Source organism: Lissotriton helveticus, chromosome 8 (genome assembly GCF_964261635.1).
Source record: "Lissotriton helveticus chromosome 8, aLisHel1.1, whole genome shotgun sequence".
Taxonomy (NCBI): Eukaryota; Metazoa; Chordata; class Amphibia; order Caudata; family Salamandridae; genus Lissotriton; species Lissotriton helveticus.
The window spans coordinates 1,388,347,003-1,388,369,175 of NC_136069.1; the positions used below are offsets into that span (position 1 = coordinate 1,388,347,003).

The 22,173-nt window shown below is 40.7% G+C and overlaps 1 protein-coding gene across 1 annotated transcript in view; it reads right to left on the reverse strand.

The window, feature by feature from the left end:
- ROBO2 (roundabout guidance receptor 2) overlaps window positions 1-22,173 on the reverse strand; it is an 803,551-nt gene that overhangs the window by 178,480 nt on the left and 602,898 nt on the right. The window contains exon 8 of the mRNA XM_078658968.1: window positions 14,598-14,769. Coding sequence (XP_078515094.1) covers window positions 14,598-14,769 — 172 coding nt within the window. The remainder of the gene's footprint in view (window positions 1-14,597; window positions 14,770-22,173) is intronic.

Below are 22,173 nucleotides of genomic sequence, written 5' to 3' on the forward strand. Positions count from 1 at the left end.
GAAGAATAGTATCCCATATGGAGAACTACTACACCTCAAGAGGAATTGCTCGAATAGGGAAGATTTTGAGCAGGCAGCAAATGAAGCCATTGAACGGTTTAGGGTTAGGGGATACAGGACTGGTCTACTAAAACAAATGCTTGAGAAGGTGAAGAAAATTCCACGTAAAAGCTTATTGAAAGAAAGATGCCAACCCACTGAATGTGAATCTGACCCTGTAGATTTATCACCACATTCTCCGGTGAAGTTGGGGCACTGAGACAAACACTATACCGTAATTGGCATATATTAAAGGCCGATCTGGTAATTGGTAAGGAACTACCTGAACAACCTCAAGTTACCTTTAGACGTAGCAGATCACTGAAAGATCAATTAGTAAGGAGCCATTACGAGTCAGTCCCCTTCATTCAAAGAGTAAGTGACATGACAGGGTTCTTCCCATGCTCAAAATGCAAGGCATGTAAAAGTAGCACCAACGTTTTAACCTATCAGGTCCCAGGCAGGAAAGAGGTCAGGAAGATTAATCAATTCCTTACATGCACTACACCTTTCTGTGTATACTGTCTGGTATGTCCTTGCATGAAAATGTATGTTGGTAGTACTAAACATCCTGTGAAGAGAAGGATCTTAGAGCATGCACGTGCAATTGAAAAGAATGATCCGACATATCCAGTGGCAAGGCACTTTTCTGAAAGCCATAATAGTGACCGGTCACTTCTCAAATTCTTCTGTATTGACCACGTTCCTGCAAGTGAATGAGGTGGCAATAGGGTACAAAGATTACGTAGACTCGAATTGAGATACATAATCGATTTGAGTATAATCATTCCTTTTGGCCTTAACTCTGAAGAAGAATTAGCAATACACTTAGGATAAGATGGCTCTGACGTAACTGAAGATAGAATATACTGTTGCCTTTTGCTTACACATAAGATGCTCTTGTAACTATTTGACTTCAGAGGATCGATTTTTGAATTTGAGATAAAATGATGAATGACGAGCATGTATCTCTTTCAGCATTATTCTCTGTAGTCATACCCGTTGCAGTGGAATACATGATTCATTGAACTGTAATCTGTAGATATGCCCATCCAGGGCTCAATTATGTTTTCGCTTTAACATTTTCTCAGTGGTATTAATAATGCCCATCGAGGGCTCAATTATGCATGAAATTATGGATATAACTGTATATATGTATACTAGGAATGAGAGCTAGGTTATTAATTTGAAATCATGAATTAATTAATCTTTATTAACTTGATTTGAAGAGACGATACAGATATATGCTATATGTAAATATTGTTTATATACTAACTCTAAGATGGCCCCCAGAGTGGGATTGATGTTCTTGTCTGCTCTCTATGTTTATGAATTGAACCCTTGCGAACGGAAGGGGAAACTAACGATGCAAACGGAAAAAAATGTTACCTCTTTGAATGCTTTAAATGGCGGGAACGTCTTTATTTGTGTTGACACAGGGGAAAAAGGCACGTTTGCCGAAACGCGTCCTTTTATCGTGTAAATAAATCATTATACCACACCACGTGCGTGCGGCCACTTCCTTCTCTGTCCGAGGGGATTTTTTGAGCCAAACATATATATCAGTGAGCAAGGGCACGGACGTGCCCGAAACGTGTCTGACGATATGCACCACTTAATGCATAAATAAAAACATCTATAAAGAAGAAGTCTGACTCTGGGGATTCTGTTATTGTTGCTGTCTGCGTACCTGTCTGTGTACGAGGCACTCCAGAGGCAAGTTGGATTATATATATATATATATATATATATATATATATATATATATATATATATATATATATATATATATATATATATATATATATATATATATATATATATATATATATATATATATATATATATATATATATATATATATATATATATATATATATATATATATATATATATAACAATTTCCCAATCCTTCCCCAGCAGGAACGGACAAAATGGGTCGCACTTATTTCTATTCCGATGAACCAGCTCAATTGAGCCTCCAGTAATACAGCCGGTGAATTTAATGTCCAAACGGTGCTTCTGCTTGCATGATTTCATTGTTAAATACAATAAATAAATTGAGCTTTTTTTTATTGGAATGGAAATAAGTTTTGAAGCAGAACTCATTGGGAATGTAGGGCAAGCACTACAGGTACCAGGAGGCCATTGTGATTCACGCACAGGAGGGTGTGTAAAAGGAGTCAATCAGGTGACTGGTGTTTGCTCGCACTGCTGCTCTACATGACTGCCCGTGAACAAGGAGCACTGAAGCTCCGAAACAAGTTATCTGGGAAATGCTGTTGGTTTTACCAAATAAAGAATCCTGCTGGAAACTGCGGGCTTCGCCTAGGCTTGTGTGCATCTTCATCTGTGGGGGTTTTATTCATGATATATATATATATATATATCTCATATATATTCACACAAACATATTAGGCAGCACAGGAAATCAATTCCATAAAATCTTCAAAGATTCAGGTGTGCTCTAGGCTCCCCACAATGGAGGCTTACATGGTCATGTCAGCATATGCTTTGCGTGTTTTAGGGGTGAGACGCTACTAGAGTATCTTGCAGAATCTCTGAGAAGAGACCTTTCCTTCCAGATTGTGGGACACTCTACCTAATCCCCTGTCCATGTTTGAATCTCTGAAGAATAGTATCCCATATGGAGAACTACTACACCTCAAGAGGAATTGCTCGAATAGGGAAGATTTTGAGCAGGCAGCAAATGAAGCCATTGAACGGTTTAGGGTTAGGGGATACAGGACTGGTCTACTAAAACAAATGCTTGAGAAGGTGAAGAAAATTCCACGTAAAAGCTTATTGAAAGAAAGATGCCAACCCACTGAATGTGAATCTGACCCTGTAGATTTATCACCACATTCTCCGGTGAAGCTGGGGCACTGAGACAAACACTATACCGTAATTGGCATATATTAAAGGCCGATCTGGTAATTGGTAAGGAACTACCTGAACAACCTCAAGTTACCTTTAGACGTAGCAGATCACTGAAAGATCAATTAGTAAGGAGCCATTACGAGTCAGTCCCCTTCATTCAAAGAGTAAGTGACATGACAGGGTTCTTCCCATGCTCAAAATGCAAGGCATGTAAAAGTAGCACCAAAGTTTTAACCTATCAGGTCCCAGGCAGGAAAGAGGTCAGGAAGATTAATCAATTCCTTACATGCACTACACCTTTCTGTGTATACTGTCTGGTATGTCCTTGCATGAAAATGTATGTTGGTAGTACTAAACATCCTGTGAAGAGAAGGATCTTAGAGCATGCACGTGCAATTGAAAAGAATGATCCGACATATCCAGTGGCAAGGCACTTTTCTGAAAGCCATAATAGTGACCGGTCACTTCTCAAATTCTTCTGTATTGACCACGTTCCTGCAAGTGAATGAGGTGGCAATAGGGTACAAAGATTACGTAGACTCGAATTGAGATACATAATCGATTTGAGTATAATCATTCCTTTTGGCCTTAACTCTGAAGAAGAATTAGCAATACACTTAGGATAAGATGGTTCTGACGTAACTGAAGATAGAATATACTGTTGCATTTTGCTTACACATAAGATGCTCTTGTAACTATTTGACTTCAGAGGATCGATTTTTGAATTTGAGATAAAATGATGAATGACGAGCATGTATCTCTTTCAGCATTATTCTCTGTAGTTATACCCGTTGCAGTGGAATACATGATTCATTGAACTGTAATCTGTAGATATGCCCATCCAGGGCTCAATTATGTTTTCGCTTTAACATTTTCTCAGTGGTATTAATAATGCCCATCCAGGGCTCAATTTTGCATGAAATTATGGATATAACTGTATATATGTATACTAGGAATGAGAGCTAGGTTATTAATTTGAAATCATGAATTAATTAATCTTTATTAACTTGATTTGAAGAGACGATATAGATATATGCTATATGTAAATATTGTTTATATACTAACTCTAAGATGGCCCCCAGAGTGGGATTGATGTTCTTGTCTGCTCTCTATGTTTATGAATTGAACCCTTGCGAACGGAAGGGGAAACTAACGATGCAAACGGAAAAAAATGTTACCTCTTTGAATGCTTTAAATGGCGGGAACGTCTTTATTTGTGTTGACACAGGGGAAAAAGGCACGTTTGCCGAAACGCGTCCTTTTATCGTGTAAATAAATCATTATACCACACCACGTGCGTGCGGCCACTTCCTTCTCTGTCCGAGGGGATTTTTTGAGCCAAACATATATATATATATCAGTGAGCAAGGGCACGGACGTGCCCGAAACGTGTCTGACGATATGCACCACTTAATGCATAAATAAAAACATCTATAAAGAAGAAGTCTGACTCTGGGGATTCTGTTATTGTTGCTGTCTGCGTACCTGTCTGTGTACGAGGCACTCCAGAGGCAAGTTGGATTTTATATATATATATATATATATATATATATATATATATATATATAGTGAAATAAGTGCGACCCATTTTGTCCGTTCCTGCTGGGGAAGGATTGGGTTTTTATTATATGTATATATATATATAAATATATATATATATATATATATATATATATATATATATATATATATATATATAACAATTTCCCAATCCTTCCCCAGCAGGAACGGACAAAATGGGTCGCACTTATTTCTATTCCGATGAACCAGCTCAATTGAGCCTCCAGTAATACAGCCGGTGAATTTAATGTCCAAACGGTGCTTCTGCTTGCATGATTTCATTGTTAAATACAATAAATAAATTGAGCTTTTTTTTATTGGAATGGAAATAAGTTTTGAAGCAGAACTCATTGGGAATGTAGGGCAAGCACTACAGGTACCAGGAGGCCATTGTGATTCACGCACAGGAGGGTGTGTAAAAGGAGTCAATCAGGTGACTGGTGTTTGCTCGCACTGCTGCTCTACATGACTGCCCGTGAACAAGGAGCACTGAAGCTCCGAAACAAGTTATCTGGGAAATGCTGTTGGTTTTACCAAATAAAGAATCCTGCTGGAAACTGCGGGCTTCGCCTAGGCTTGTGTGCATCTTCATCTGTGGGGGTTTTATTCATGATATATATATATATATATATCTCATATATATTCACACAAACATATTAGGCAGCACAGGAAATCAATTCCATAAAATCTTCAAAGATTCAGGTGTGCTCTAGGCTCCCCACAATGGAGGCTTACATGGTCATGTCAGCATATGCTTTGCGTGTTTTAGGGGTGAGACGATACTAGAGTATCTTGCAGAATCTCTGAGAAGAGACCTTTCCTTCCAGATTGTGGGACACTCTACCTAATCCCCTGTCCATGTTTGGAAAGAAAGCTGGCAGATGCATGTGCAGTCACAGGAAGGTTTTTCAAACTCCCTGAGATTGGTACACTGTTTAACAGGTAGTCGAATTGAATCGAGGTGATTTGTTTCTAGTTTTATTTTTTTGTAGACTATGTTGCTTGGAGGATACCACAAGATTGTTATCTTCCTGAGGCACCGATTAAGGTTCTTGACCACGCTGAAGCTCTCACATTCGCAGGGTATAACATTTATGTTCTGCAGATCTCTTCAGAGGCAGAGATCCTTGAAGAAGGCAAGTGTCTAATATTTTGGGTTTTGCACAAGGTGGTATTGTCTATCTCTCTTGAATTTCCTCATCCTATCAGTCTATTATATTTTTTGGCCATCTCCTAGGCACTGGTGTTATCTTGGTGTGTGTCCCGCCCAGGTGGCAACAGGATAGCGGTGTTGCTTTGTCCTAAGATGTTTCTTTTTCCTTCGTTCTCCTACTTCTGTGATTCTGTTGTCTTTTTCCATGTATTCTCTGTGGGAACCTGTCATTGCCTCGTATTACTAATTTAGCAAACGGAAAAGATGTAAAACAGTTGTAATATCGGCATTTGATCAATTGTAACGGAGAAAATAAAAGGTTAAATATGAACAGAGAAAGAAAGAGAGCAACCCGAGAAAGAGTTAGAATAACTGAGTAAGAGTGAGAACATCAGAGACTGTGAGAGAGTGAGAAATGTCAACACTAAGAAAGGCGAGAAAGAGAAAAAGATTTTTTTTATATCACCATACAAATCAGGGGACAGATACTAAACAGGAAAACATTACTGATTGAGCGTTTCGGTTATGCTACAAATCCATTCTACAAAGAATGGGATTTTCCACACCTAGGTGTTATAGTACATTTATAAATTAGACTTTTTGAGAAAGACGAACCATATATGAATTTCAACTACTGCAAAATGCTCTCTAAGCTCAAGCTATAATCACAAAATTACCACGCAACTCAGCACATTTCCACACTTTTATCCTTTCCGAGATCTCTGTGTATTAATTCCACTGGAGACATAAGGATAAAAAACGTGAAGTGGAAGCTTTATGATAACTGATATATTCCAGCACTCATTTCCTTCAGAATGTGTTCACTCGGTGTTAGAAATTCATTGCAGCAACTTGACGGTAAATCATACATAAATATTACAATTGTAATAATGACACACTGCCTTCAGAATGGTGAAACATTCTGTACTAGTTTCAGACAGCAGTGAGGCAAATCATTCAAATGCCTGAGAAGGAAGCCTTCAATTTTCATGGACGGGAACACATTGCAAACCAGAGTGCACAAACCCAACAGAAATCTTAGGAAAAATGTAAATAAATTGGCAAGCACCTTTCATGGCCTGATTTTTTTTTTAATCTATGATATTCTTGCAGCACTTATTGTGACCATTTTTTTCATCCTCAAATTTAGTCCCAGGCCGATTGCCAGTTTAGTACCATCCAATATGTCAATGCTGTATCTCCATTTTGCAACATACTCTGGTTCATTCACCATCCCGAGAGACCAATTAGATTCCAATGCATATTTTCAAACAGCGTGACACAGCTCCGCATTCCATTACTAGTAGGACTTTCAAGACAAAAGCTATAAATTAAGAATTCTGATATTGACATTTAACAGCAAATCCCAACTAAGGTCCTTATTTTGAGTGGCCTCTTAATTCCGATGGGGCAGTAAAGCAATTACTGATCCCACTGGAAATATGAGATCCGCGAGTAACCTAAACAAATCTGTTACTGAAAGCAGTCAAACTATTTTGGTGAAATTCCAGGAGAAATAGGGAAATACTAGAAAATATAATCAGGAATTTCTGAATCCATTAGTAATTTCCCATTTAGAAAGTTACTCATGATCCGACTTGTAATCTCCAAGTAACTTCCTCCCACATTCAGACTTTCGGTACCCCAACTATTGATAACTTCAGGGTTGAAATTACTGGGAGGATTACCGCAACACTGAGAATGAAGATTTAACTGTTTTAAGAGGCAAAGTAGCAAACTCAGATCTCATCAATGATGTAATTACGTGTAGATTCTTAAGAAGAAATAAGATTTGGAGGTGATGCTTTGGTAAGTAAATGAAAAGGCACATAAAGTATTTTTTTGTTCTATAAAAATGTATAAAGACTAAAATAGGCTAAATGCCTTGTCTCTATAAGAACGGACTGTTTAGCAGTGGTATATTTGAACTCAATTTCTGCAACAGATCCTAAAAATACAGCGTTACTGAAGCACCAGGCAGGTGCAGATATTAACAGCTCAATGTCTTTTCCACTAATGTATGACTGTTCTATTTATTCCATTCACTGGGGTTGTAGTTCATCAGTTAGTGGCAGTGACGGATATGAAAAAATATTGCCTTTAAATTCATATTAAATGAGCTTTTAATCTACATGCAAATTTGAGATGTGCGAAAATGCATCATGTTGTCATGCACAGGAAAGGCAGTTCAAAGTGGTCACATCAACAAGGTCAGACTGCCATCTCTGAACGGCCCCTCGAATCCAAGACATTGCATGTAAAACTACAAGGTTAAGCAAGAAATTATCTCTTCTTGTCACAGAAGCGGAGATTTTCAAGAAACAAAGAGAAGGGAGCAATTTCTATGCCGAAAATAGCAATGTGCATGTGTTTGACCTCGCTCCATGCATCTGTCACATGTGATGAATATGTTCCTCTGGAAAGCCCCATTATTCAGCATTATACATCTTTTCTAACTTTTATTGTCTGTGTGCATCTCTGAGGGAGCAGTAATAGGCCTGTGCACAAACCGCAGCCTTAATGGTGAAAATTCATCATAGACAATATACCATTAATGAGTTAGTCAAAGCAAGGAAATTAAACACTGCTATCATTTGAAAGGTAACTGACTAACCAGCTAACCCAGCGTCCCTTCCTCGTGTAACTGATCATAGGAGCAGCTAACTACAGCAATCCTTGCCAACAGCTTGGCAATCTTATCATACTGCAGCACTTTTTAAAATTTCAGGGCTACAATCCATTTCATGGCAAATAGGAGTTTGCACGGAAGTAGGAATTACAAGCTGTGTTTCCTTCACAGTTTTCTGCTATAGGTTATGGCAGATCAAATATGCCGAAATCTATTATGGGAGGAGTCCCAAAAAAGGAAAAACGTGGCATTTATTCAAAATCAAATATGCGTGTTATGCTTCCTTTTCATGTTGAAATTCCAGATTACAAGGACTTTACGACAGCTGTCGAATACCTTATCCTGGAGAAATGATATCGACCTTAGTGTGGTAAATACCCCCACACTACTCTGTAATGACACATGGTATGGGTATTTCCTTGTTTATTTCACAGACATAGTCTAGAAGCCATCTCCTCTTCCACAGTCAGTGGCGATAATATCTAATCATAGCTTATGTACCTATGCCTATGTATTTGTTATTTAACAAGTATTAGTTTGCAAATACGGCTACCACTATGGGAACACCGTTCCTCTCTTTGACATTGTAACAGTTCTTCCCCAAGAGAATACTCCTGTATAACACCACTCCGTCTTATTTGAGGTATACAAAACTGCTAAATACAATAAATAAATTGATGACACCTTGGCAGCAGGAGCCAACGGAGATGGGGTAGATATAGGGACCCTGCTTCTCCAAAATGTCTATAAAATGGGCTCTTGTATGGCCTCTGTCGGAAAGGAAAATGTCCGGTAAGGGCATCTCAGGACATTCCCAACACAAACCGATCTGGTCCCTGCAAATTAGTGGCAGTCACATTGCCATAGAAAAGGTATGGGTGATTGTTTATTTCAGTGCGGTGATAACAAAAACAGCTATCACTTAAACTTGATCATCCTAGAGGGGTATCACTGCAACCAGGCTGAAAGAATGTCTTGTCTTGCTAAGGACATGAATGCAATGTGACTATCCTACATCAAGGATATTTTAGGCAACAGAGCATTCCGTAATGCTGTCAAAGTAAAACATTCATAAACTCTTAGCATCCTCTGCTCAGTAAGGATTAATAGCTATGGCCATAGGACCAAACCTTTATGCAAGCTAATTGGTTCAATGCCCCAATATATAACTTTTAAAACCTAATTCAGTTGGTTTGGAGGAAGCTGGAAAAGATATGTGATGCTACAGTGACACATAGTAGTGCCTTTATTGTGGTAAGAGTCAGCTGTGAAGTAACCTATGGAGACCAAAGGGGTGCTTAAGTTTTGCTTTCAGGAATTGGCCTATGCTATCTACCAGACAGTTGAAAAGCTGATCCACGCATACATTTAACTTCCTGACCTTATACCTGTCCACACAAGTTTAAATAAAAATCGGAGTTAGTGTGTCCTAAGAGAAGTTGCTAAAAGGTTTTCTTCAAATTATATACTGCAAACCAGATGAAAACCTAAACACAATTAAGAATGGGGGAAGTGCGTGTCCTGGTTCACTATGTGCTGCTTACTTCCAACCAGTATTATTGGATGTGACAGATTGCTGAGGGACGCTGTTAAAAGCCATCCAAGATTGTGCAAATACCGTAGGTCTAAGGCCCCATAAAAATTAACTATAGCTTTGATGAGGATAATGGTAGACATTCTTCCAGCACAAGCTGGAAGCGCCCACTAATTTTTTTTTATCAACTTCTGTTTGGGATATATTTTTATCTAAATTGTGTCAGCTCATGAATGGGTGTTAATCGATAAATTGTCTCAACAAACGCAAAGGTTCGATAAATGGCATTGGAAAGGGCACAGTAGCAGGGGATAAGAGCGTAAAACTGCCCATGTTCATTTTGGTTTTGTGTCTCTTTTTCCTTTGCTATCCTTTGTGTCTTGTTCACTTCGGTGGAGAGGAAACCTGAATGATTAGGGTTCTGTGAGAACCTGTGTCATGAGTAATTGAAAGTCACTTTTTATGCTCTCTGTAGACAAGAGAATTTTCTGAGGTGTTGTGTATCAGAAGAGATGAAGCTCTGAGAGGCCAGAGGCTGATTGCACCTTGCATTATTAATGTTGGCAGACATAATCTGGCATAGCCTCTGTGAAGCTGCGATATGTAGAAGGCTGTACAATGTTAGAAATAAGCTTTGAGTGTGTCAAGAAAGGGCCTTCATCTTAGAGCCCTAGAATTGGAAGACGCATCCTTGCCAAGGATCCACTCATCAGCACAAATATCCATCTCAATATGGTACATAAGCAGCATATCAGAGAGGTGTCAATTAATTTCCCCCCGCATATGCAAATGTCATGGGACAAGGCTGCATGTTACTTTGTGTTAGCAGCAGTGGAAAGTTATTTGCACATATGCATATTTATACCTTGTTCAAAACTAGGGAGCATGATTCTCTGATCCTCTGCTAGCCTTTAATTGAATAAATTTTAAACAATCAAACGTATTTCTCTCAAAAACAGTTTCAACAATTTAAGTGGAGGTTCAAATATGCTTGCTGATGCTGATGCACAAGTTACTACTTGTGTAACGATATATCTGTAAGAGACATTAGTTAGTGATAGATTCCTTACCTTAGAATATCCCCAGGCGTCAGACTGGATCCGGAAAATTTTTGCGTAGTAATACCCCTGCGTGCCGGCAGGCATCGTCAGCGGCTCCACGTCCGTCGTCGGCGTCGTTAGTGCCGGAATGACGTCGTCGGAGTACTTAGACGCCGCCCATGCGTGCTGACGTCAGTTCTGATACACAGCTTTTCCGCGCCAGATACGCAGAGCCATGATAGAACCAACACTGGTGCCATGAAACTAGGGCCCTGAAAGGGGATGACCTTAACCCTAGATATCGGTTCGCATAACGGGGAGGATGGGTGGGTCGGTAAGGAATCTATCACTAACTAATGTCTCTTACAGATATATCGTTACACAAGTAGTAACTTGTGCATCTGAAAGAGACAGGTTAGTGATAGATTCCTTACCTTAGAATAAATACCCCAGCAATACCAACCCCAGTGGTGGGTCTGCGAACCAATAATCACACCAGAAAGTCCTGGAGGACGGAACGGCCAAAGAAGCCATCCCTCCGGACTTGACTGTCCAGGCAGTAGTGTCTTGCAAACGTGTGCAGCGAGGCCCACGTAGCTGCCTGGCAAATGTCCTGCAAGGGCACTCCCCGGCCCAGAGCAGTTGTAGTAGCCGTGGCCCGGGTGGAATGAGCCCGCAATCCAACAGGGGGCTCCTTTTTAGCCAAGGAGTAACATGCCTGGATACACAAGATGATCCACCGCGAGATGGTCCGCTTGTGCACCGCTTTTCCCTTCTTAGCACCCACGTAACCAACAAAGAGTTGGTCATCCAACGCGTGTGCTATCCAAATACAATTAAAGCGCACGTTTTGGGTCCAGATGTTGGAGCCGCTCTTCCTCTTTAGAGGGATGCGGTGGCGGAAAGCAGGTGGGCAAGGTGATAGACTGCCCGATATGGAAGGCCGTGACAACCTTGGGCAGGAAAGATGGCTTAGTACCTAACACAACCTTGTCCGGATGGACAGAAAGGAAAGGGGGTGTACAGGAAAGAGCCTGGAGCTCACTCACTCTCCTGGCAGAGGTGATGGCAACCAGGAAGGCAGTCTTCAAAGTAAGAAGACGGAGAGGACAGTTGTGAAGTGGCTCAAAGGGAGCGTACATCAGAAACGTAAGAACAAGGTTCAAGTCCCACTGATTCATCAGAAGAAGGGCTTTATTATACGTTGGAGATTTCCGCAGACTCCTTACTGACAGCGTATGATTAGAAGAGACTTACAGGCATACTAATGACAATATTAACTGGGGATTCCAATGCCAAGGTAGTACCATGCCAATCAAATCAAAAACTTGGAGAGGAAGTAGACAATTTGTGGCATATTCCATGAAGCTCTTGCAATGCCGACGCCTGGGCAGTCCTCTTAAAATGTTATTGAAACTTCACGAAGTTATCATGATGCCGGTTTTTATTTTGTAAGGTAGACATAAATACTGTCAGGAGGACACTGATTTTAGAGTGTCTCCCTTGATATTTGGGATACTTTAGTCTTTTTAGAACTGTGGTCAAATACTGCATTGAACCCAAGAATGGTAAAATCAGTGCAATTTGGCCAAATAACAAATAGAGAAGCAAGAATAAGAAGCATATAAAACCTTTGGCATTAAAGATACCTATGACTGCAACCGATCACATGGGGATTTGCAGCCAATTGTGCTCTTCTGATATGTCTGATAAATTGGATCATCTGTTTACAGGGTCTAAACTGTACTGTTGGTTTATAGACTACATGATGGCTTTCAACTGTGTAAACCAAAGACTCCAGTGAGCAAAGTTATGAGACTGTGAAATGTTTGAAGGTTTTTTATGCTGATTAGAAAGTTGCACCTTGATGTGGTTACTAGTTCATAGTTAAGGGATTCCCAACAAGACATTAAATTACTAATAACACTTGACAATACAATTCAATATTGTCTTTCTTTAACATGCCTATCTCTGATATGCCTCCATCATGTAAGCAAGTCCACTTCCTCCAAAACTGGACAGTCAAAATGAGGCCTGCTTATACTTGGAAATATCAGATGCAAAATGGCCTTCAAACAGCTGTAACGCCTTTTGCACATAAGCTAGGAATTCATCCAACAGAAAAAAATACTGTATGGGCCTGAATAGGCACAGACAGTCTTGTAATGGTTGTTGGTTTGAGTAAGTCAATTCATACACTTTCTAAATACGCTGGACAGTATGCTTCTCAAGCTCATAGCTAACACAAAGTATTCAAGCATTTGTGAGCCAGGCATAAGTCTTTTCATACAGTAATACTGGGTAATAGGACTATGAATAAAACGCCTTTCACTAAGTTGAGACAAGAATTTACATTATTCCAGTACTACCCAATTATACTTCTAATGGGAACAAGAGCCTGGTAAAAATGTAACGGATTTGTTGATTCTGTATTAAGGTACTTGAATCACTCAAGTACATGTTATTACATTCTATTAACATGTTTGTCCTTCTTACAGTTCATAGTAAACATTTAAAGACATTATTTCCAGGTATCACTCAATCATGAATGAAAATCGCACATTATTTTGTAAAGGAACATTCCTGAATGTTTGCAATGCCATTGGCAACGAAATACACCGTAGGTGTCAACAGCGAAATAACCTTTTAAAGGATAATGTTGAATTGCTAGAACTGTGTTTTACCTATATTAATATCTTCAATGGTATATGAAGTTTGGCATATTATTTAAGCTTTTAAACAACCCATTATAAAGACTTGGAAAATGATAAAGGGGAGTCATTTTAGAACAACGAACCTGAGAGCGACTTCTAAAACACACCATGCATGAATTGATCTTCATAACTGGAGGGGGATCTCTAAAACCTTGGCATAGCACTACAATATGTGGGAAGATGCAATTCCAAATGCACTTTCATGAAAATGGTGGAACGCTCATGTTTTTGTGTTCTCTACGCAGGAATATACGGTAAAAGTAAAATGTTTGTGAATATTTGATTGTGGAATATGTAAAAACTGTTTAGCTGTAATATATATCCACAATAATTATGTTTTCTCATTTACTGTGACTGACTATTAAAGGATATTGTGGCACCTTTAAATTAAATAAAATACTGAGGAGAAAGTGGTGCTGGTCTTGATTGACTAACAATAAGACAGTTTTATTTCTCTTTGAAAATGTTGTGCCTTGGATTAGTAGAAAACATACTGAGCGCGAGTCCCTTTTTTTCCAATCTACACCAGCAAAGCTTGAACAATTTGACAACACCTTTTTACAGGACAGCATTCCTAAAAGTACTTTAATCAATAGCAGCTGAGGAAAGGGAAAATGGCTTTCATTCACACAACTTTATTTGTAATATAATTTAGTATTTTAACTTTGAAATTTTGCATTGTTATTTGTCTGAAATAACATTTAGAAAGGTCAACTCAAACAAAAAACTTGAGACAATTACTAATGTGTATGCAGCATACAAACTGGTAATACCAACAATTAAGAAATCACATTGGTGTGAACTGTGGTGGAAGGAGCATCATCCCTTCTATAATGAGTGGTGGAGTGCTGCTGAGCAAACTAGTCCATAGCAAAATAGACATCACATGCAAGAAAAGGTAATTAGCTGCTCAAACTCAGTGTTACTTTGCTGATCACATGTAAGCATCTATCCAAGTTTTGCAACAGCATGTAAACCATGTATAGGTGTGGCGAGAAATAACATGGGGGGATACGTTCTCTTTACTTGAAAGAAAATCCACACTTACCATCTGTAACTTCCAGCTGAGCTTTTGCCAAAATGCTTCCAGCAACAGTGAGTGCCTGGCATATGTAGTATCCGGAGTCTGCTCTTTGAATATTGGTGATTGTGAGATCTCCTGTTGGAGACACTGAGTACCTGCTGCTAGGTTGGAGGGGCTGGTTTGGAAATAATAGATTCTATGGAAACATATTGAAACATATCAGTGAGCATTTATTACAAAGGTCAATTAGAAAGAGAAATTCATTGGAAGAGCAAAACAACATTTGCATAAAGGTACATTATTTTTCATTGCAGTCTCAGAATAGTCACAATTTAAACTCAGAAGAAACATTAGATATCCTTTTGCTGTACCTGTATCTTCAAGTGTATACTTCTACATAATACTGTTGTAGTACTTTACAAAGACCCCCCCAATACCTAACACTCTGACTCTCCTTCAATTAATAAATTCCACATATTACACTTGTTGCTAGAAACCAACTCACAGCTATTCATTAAACTAACTGCCTAAGAATGGCATCTTGAGTGAACACAGTGACTTATTATATTCCTGTAGCAGTTAGATGTCAGCAGTGTATACTTGTGACACTGAGCTATTGCAATGGCTGTTTTTAGGCAAATCCAGCACTCTAGGCATTATGGAGCAGATTTACTATACAGCCCAATATAAATAGAGGTAAATACAAAGAGTAGAGAGGCGAGCATCTGGATTAGAATTTCGTAGAATTGCACCACTATCTGTAACTAAGAAGACCAGTGTAATCGCTGTGTTAAACATGAAGAGCTGGGTGTTTCGTTCATTAACCTAATAATGCTTACATAGTCTGTGGACTAATCTTGACTGGACATTTTAGTACACTGATTTCAGTACCGGTCACCAGTGTCTATATAATTATGGAATTCCGATAATTGGCCATTTCTGGTTATTTATGTGTTAAATAAATCAGTCACTGATGCATGAGAATTATTTGCATAAGGATCCTCTCAAATAATGTACTGTGACACTAATTTAGCTTTAGTACATGATTGGTATTAAAAAAGGTCTTATAGTAGCAGATATAAGGCATTTGTGGCTAAGAAATGCTAGCCAATTTTGTTATCATGGCAGTTCTTAGCAGGACCTTTAGGGAGCGAACTCCCCCTGGTTTTATTGAACAGGCAATGAACTATAAAAGCCACACTGACTCTTGGGCACATGCGCAATAGCTTTATAAATTCAGGCATGAGGGGTGCTGTGAAAATTCACGTTTTGCTCTTGGTCCACCTGAGTCCTCATCTATAATATCTTCAATAAAGTACAATAATTGATTCAAATATCATCTATTATGAGGTATCCCTGTTTTCTAGATAGTGGGATAAAAGTGCATTCTTGTTGGTAGTGAAAACCTGAACCTTCTGAATAATAAAGGTTGCAGCATTCTCCTATTCAAACATTTGTGAAAGAAAGTAAATTGAGCAGTGTGGCTTACAGGTGGTATATGAGAAGGTATGAGAAAAGAACGTTGTATGGATTAAAGGATACCCATTGAGTGGCAAACCATTTAGATCCTTTTCTCGTAGGGTCCAAACTGTGCTATTTTTTCCAAACAGAGGGAATGGAAAAAGCTTAAATGTACTATGAACTTTGACCTTAGATTAGGATCGCATTTAGATCTCCTGACAGTTGCACCCAGGCTAGCACAATACAAATAAACAACTAAAGCAATCCCATTCTATTATTACTCCAATTTGTGTTTAGTCCGATTGGTTAACACACCATTTCATAGCATTCATCTAATTGTGTATAAAGTAATACCAACGTACACGTTTTGCCAAAATAATTGTATTTAAGAACACCCTCCCCACGTGTATATTGTGACTCATGGAGACGTTTCTTCACGAGGTTCAAAAAACCTTAATTTATGTAAATCTATGAGCACGTATGACCAATGTTATGAATTAATGTTGTATACAAAATAGGAACTAATTCGCATTAATAAAATATATTCTTAACTAATTTGCACTTGGGCTCAAGAGTCGAAATTGTCTCGAGAAAAGTTAAAACAAAACCTTTGGATGGTTTGAAATGAGTCACCAGACAGGCTAATTAATCCCCCTGCTATCTCTTTTCTTCTTTCTTATCTGAGAGATGTAATTGTTGGTCAACCTGCTAAGTGACTCCAGTTACAGAAATGCTCTTTCACCTGGGTCTGTTGGGTTAATTTGCTGGGTATCCATTGTGTCAAACCCTTACCATCTGGGCACATTTTGAATTGAATTTGGGTGAGCACCTCTCTTGGACCCCATGTGAAATTAAGCATATCATTTACTCATTATTATTATTATTATTATTATTGTTGACAATTTTATTTTTCAGTAAATCACAGATAAAAACAACAGAGCAGCTGCTAACTTGTGTACTGTCAGGTGTGGCTGTCAATCTGAGAAGCAAATGTACACTAATGGCATAGTGAGAGAGCGCAAACTGATATAAATATATGAGTACATCACACTTACCTATAGAGAGCATAATTCATGAAGAGAAATGCCATGAGTGCTAATAGTGTCTGAAATTATATTCTAAATATATAGCTAATATAGAGATTTAAGTAGAAGTGGAATTAATACAGAAAGGTGTGACATTATATGATTTTATTAGACGTGATTATTTTGAATCTATGTCGTGTAGCTGTTAACATATAAGATGGTCTGTGGTAAAACGCAGAACGTGGTAGGCCTCAGGGCCAGAGCTGGAGCTAAAAGGGAAGGTGTTTCTTTTCACGACACAGATTGTTTAACGTTTTTGGTCATTGCATTAATGGACTATGATTTAGAGTAATGTTTTCTAAATAATAGAATAAGAGTTTTAACATGCTTTAAGTAAATGAAGAAATTGAATGCTATAATCATAATGTGAAATATTGTAGGCCTGAAATGTTTTAGCATTGATTTATACGTACATGTCTGGGCTGAGAAATGTTGCAAGCTTTTTTTAGAAGTCTATGAGAGTTGGGTTCTTGGCGGCAGATATCTGTCTGCAACAGGAAAGGGGGGATCCAATTATAAGTGAATGAATAGAGGCCTGTTCAGTAGACGGCCCAGACATGGAGGAGGGTTCTGGAATGTTTAAGGGGTATCAGCGGGCCGGAGAAGAGACTGAGAAGCAAGGTCAACTCTAACGTCTGAGGCCCAATACAAAGCATCATGGAAAAAGCCTGAAGTTGCACCACGTGAGAGGCGTTTCGCAAGGGGCGTCTCAAATGTTGTTGACTGTTTTGTATTAGGGACAGCACCCCTGGGTGGAGTTAGAGCAGAGACCTGAGGACCCTTTAGAGAGCGGATGGGTAGGCAGTGAGGGGTCATGACTGGAGAACTTTAGGTTTTCACCAAGAGACTTAGAGTGGGTGACTTCCCTTGGGGGTCATTCATTGCTGACACCTTTGTTAGGTTGGGATTTGGTTAAGTAGGGATACCATCTAGAACAGGGTAGGGACGCCTAACCTGTGTTTGTTTTCCTCCAACCTAAATGAAGGAGAGATATGCGTCTATGCTGATAGCTTTGCTATTTTTAGAACTTGTGTTAGTGATTTCTGTTGCTCGTCTGAGGGCTTTTCGAGAGCACATGTATGTAATTGGACCTGTGTATCTCGTGAATCTCATTCTGAGATGCTTGTATTTGCAGCTCATTATATCTTTACAATAAACTTTTGAAACCTAGAAGTTGTCCGTGATCTTTGAGAGTAGAGTCCTTTCTTGGGTGAACTAATTTGCAGATAGGTGTACTGTTTCCTTCCAAGACAGGCAATAAAGGTTCAGTCGACCAGATCGAGGTTTGGATCAATAGATATAAGGTATCGATCAAAATCTCGCCCTTTCAGTTGGTAGCAGAGGATGGTTGCCTTCTTGAGGACGGTGACCTAGGCCAGGTTAGCTTACCCCAAGGCCCCTAGAAATCGATGATCGGAAGAACAGCCCGCAGATGAAGATCCGGATGACGTGAGACAGAAAAAGCAGCAGTATCGGTCGAGAGTGAGTATAAAGGGTTATGCGTGTTAGATTGCGGTGTTTTTGTATTGTGTCTATGTTGTAATGTCTGGCGGAGTTGAATGTCTGTAGAGTGACTGTGGAACAGGTTGTGAGCGCGCGCAACCGGTGGAAATCTTAAGTTCAAGGAGAGCTTAAGTGGTTCGGGTGTATCGGACACCCAGAGTAATTGTCAACTAGTGTGAAGGGGGTCATGAGGTACCATTGATCACCCGAGAGACCGAGATAGGGGGAACGTAAGAGTGAGTGCGTGAGTAACGGACGCTGGTCGGAAGTTACTGTGTGTGTAAGTAACCTATCAGAGAGACGATAGACATCTCGTCAGTTGTGTTGACAATTACAGATAGACTGTGGACGTACAGTCGAGAGAAGTGACCGCTTGGTCGGAAGTAGTCATTTTTCAGTGTATGAATGGGACGCATGCATAACCGGGAGACGAGTTGAGAAAGGAGGGGTGCTGCTGCGAAGCGGAGAAAAGAGACGTCAGGTGGTGTCGCGCAGTGATTGGCTGACCGGAGAAAGACCGCGCTGTGATAGGCCAGCTAGCGAACACGTCATACAGGGTCGCGACGTGATTGGCTGACAGGAGAAAGACCGCGCTGTGATAGGCCAAGCTAGCAAAGCCGCGACAGGATTGGTGGATTGTCATCAGGAAGTAAACAGAGTAGCGAGGCTGGATTTTGTGCGCATAATTATGAAGTGTTTTAAATGGTTGAAAGCGCTGTTTAAGAAAGAGAGGAGAGGATCGTATGAAGGGGAAGAAGCCCCGCCGGAGGGTACGCCAGCTCGTCATATGGCAGTAAATGTTGGGTTGCATACGATCCTTTGGATATCAGAGTGGAGTAAGATTACTGAAGGAAACGAGGAACTGACGTTCCCGAAGTACGGGACGTTCAGATTAGAGGTGTTACATCGATTGAAATCAGTCATGACCTCAAAGAGACCCTTGCCTAGACCAACCCAGTTTGAAGCCCTTGAAGCATGGCTTAGGGCAGCGCATGAAAGGAATATGAACAGACGACAAGAAAGGGTGAAACGCTCGGTAAGGGCAGTACAGGATGCCAGGTGGGATGCGGATGCTAAAAGATGGAGAGTGCATAATTTGGAAATAAATAAACTGTACCCAGTGTTAGAGGCGCCAGTAAATAAAAGCCCCCTAGAAGAAGATGATGAGAGCGAAACAGAGGACAGCCTGATAAACAGATTACTGACAGACAGGCCACCCCCGTATAATAGAGCAGGGGGAGAGGTCGAGAATACTGAAGGAGAAAAGGGGGGCATTGCAGGAGAGCATAGACCGCTTCCCAGTTCACAGTGGGATCCTGAGCCAAAGAAAGAGTTGCTCCAGCCTAGTCAGGTGCAACAGGTAGTCGGTAGGTTTGTGGTACAAAGAGCACCGGAAACGGAAAGCGCCACATCCTACCCATTACCAGATGCACTACAGGTACCTGTTACCATAGGTCCTATAATATCGATATATGACCAAGAGAGAGCAAAAGGGGAAGAACGGAAGCGGAAAGACAGAGAAAGAGCAGAGCAGGCAAGGAGGAACGATACCACTAATTCCCCAAGTCAGATGCCGATACCCAGAGAGTGGAGTACCCCGATGCACACAGCAGGGGACCCAGGAGGAGATCCTGGGGGCCCTAGATGGCCAATGGATCTGAGGGGATCTGGACGAAAATCCTTTCAAGAGCTAAATGAGTACATGAAGCAGTGGGATGAGGCAGTGAAGGCTCAAAAGTGCATCAATGCTGCAGAAGCAGAAAGGGAAAGTCAGGACAGCAGAGCACGAACTCACTGCGGGGCTGGGGAGAGTAGCCCGGAGTGGGACTGTAGAGGGAGTAGGGGAGTCACCCATTGGGCCCGGAATGGAGGTAGAACAGACCTGGAAAACGGGGGCCCCGGGAGTGGAGGGGTGGCGTGCCCGATACTCAGTGAAGAGGAGAGGAGAGCGCAAGAGTACAGGAACAGCTTTAAGTGTCCACACTGTGTGCCCGGCACCAGAGAACAGAATGGGAGTTGTGAGAGGTCGCACCATAGTCCCTGTGATGACAGAAATGAGCGCAGCCCAGGGAATATGGGGAACCAGGAAGGATCGTATCGGATACTGAGCGATACGAGGCAAAGGGAGTGTAGCGAACAGAGGGAAAATAACAGAGAGATGTGCGGTGAGAGGAGAGAAGAAGACGAGAGTGGGCAAGGAGGGAGTAGGGATAACAGGCCCGTGTTCCATCACCTTCCAAGATTGGATGGCCGAGCATGGGACCTGGAGAGATGGGAGCAAGGGAGGCCACCCATTAATTCTCCTGAGCCCAAACGTAGAGCTAGAAGTTGGGATGGTAGGGAGACCAGTGAGCCCCCTTCGAAAGACATATTGCGAGCTGAGATAAAAGCCAAGAGACTTGATGTCTCCAGCTTAAGGTCAGATCTGGATGACATGGTAGATGGTACCCTGCCTTTAGAAAGAATGGAAATGTATGAACAGGATGAAATACTGTATATGGCAAAGGACATCACACGAAAGGCGAGAGCAGTCCATGAGAAGTTAGTCGAACTAGCAGGCAAATATATGGTGGACTTGTCAAGAACCAAAGCATTACAGGGTAACCACAGGCTACATTACTCAGATCGAGACCTAGATGAGAGGAGAACGATTGGGCTGAAAACACACATAAGGGAACTGATTACTGGAATAAGGACATGGAGAGCACTAGATAAATGGGAAGAGAGGTGGTCCAAGAAAGGGACCGGCAGGAGAAGCATGATTGGTATGACTCCAGGACAGCAGGGAATAGAAGCTTACCCTTTGCGTGAAGTTGCCAATGGGAGCTATGTACATGTCCCTTGGAGTAGGGGAGATTTAGCTGCTTTTACCACATCTTTCCCCAAGTTACGAGAGAGCCCCGTGGAGTGGTACAAGCAAGTCGAGAGGTTTGTAAAGATCTCAAAAGTCCTATGGATAGATTTGAACACGCTGTTTGACATTGTAGTACCAGGAGATCTGTGGACAGCATGCAAGGTTAGCGCTGAGTGGCCCACAACGGAGCCAGAGAGAGATGCTAGGACTAATGGGCCGTCCGAGATCGTGATGGCAAAATTCGAGAGAGTGATGACTTGGCTGAAAGAAAAAGTGCCAATGCAAGACATAGATTGGGTCAGAATAGACAGAACGAGACAGGAACCCAAAGAGACAGTTCACGAATATTACGAGAGATTGCTGAAAGCGTTTAAACAGTATAGCGGCTTGGATGTAATGGATCCAAAGGACATAGGGCAATTCGTGTCCAAGTTCGTCCTGGGACTGAGACCGGATATTAGTTTAATGATTCAGCAACACTCGATTTGTTGGCAAAGTAGACCCCTAGATGAAATACTGAGATATGCCAGGTACTGCTGTGATGAGGTAGACTCCAAGACTAAGAAACTAAAAGAGAAGCTGATGGTGGTACAATTGCAGACAGCAGGAAAGGGGGGACCGCAACAACAGCAGCAAGGGACAGGTACAGGAGGTAAGAAGCAGTACAGTCAGAACAAGGGTAATGAGGAGAGTACTA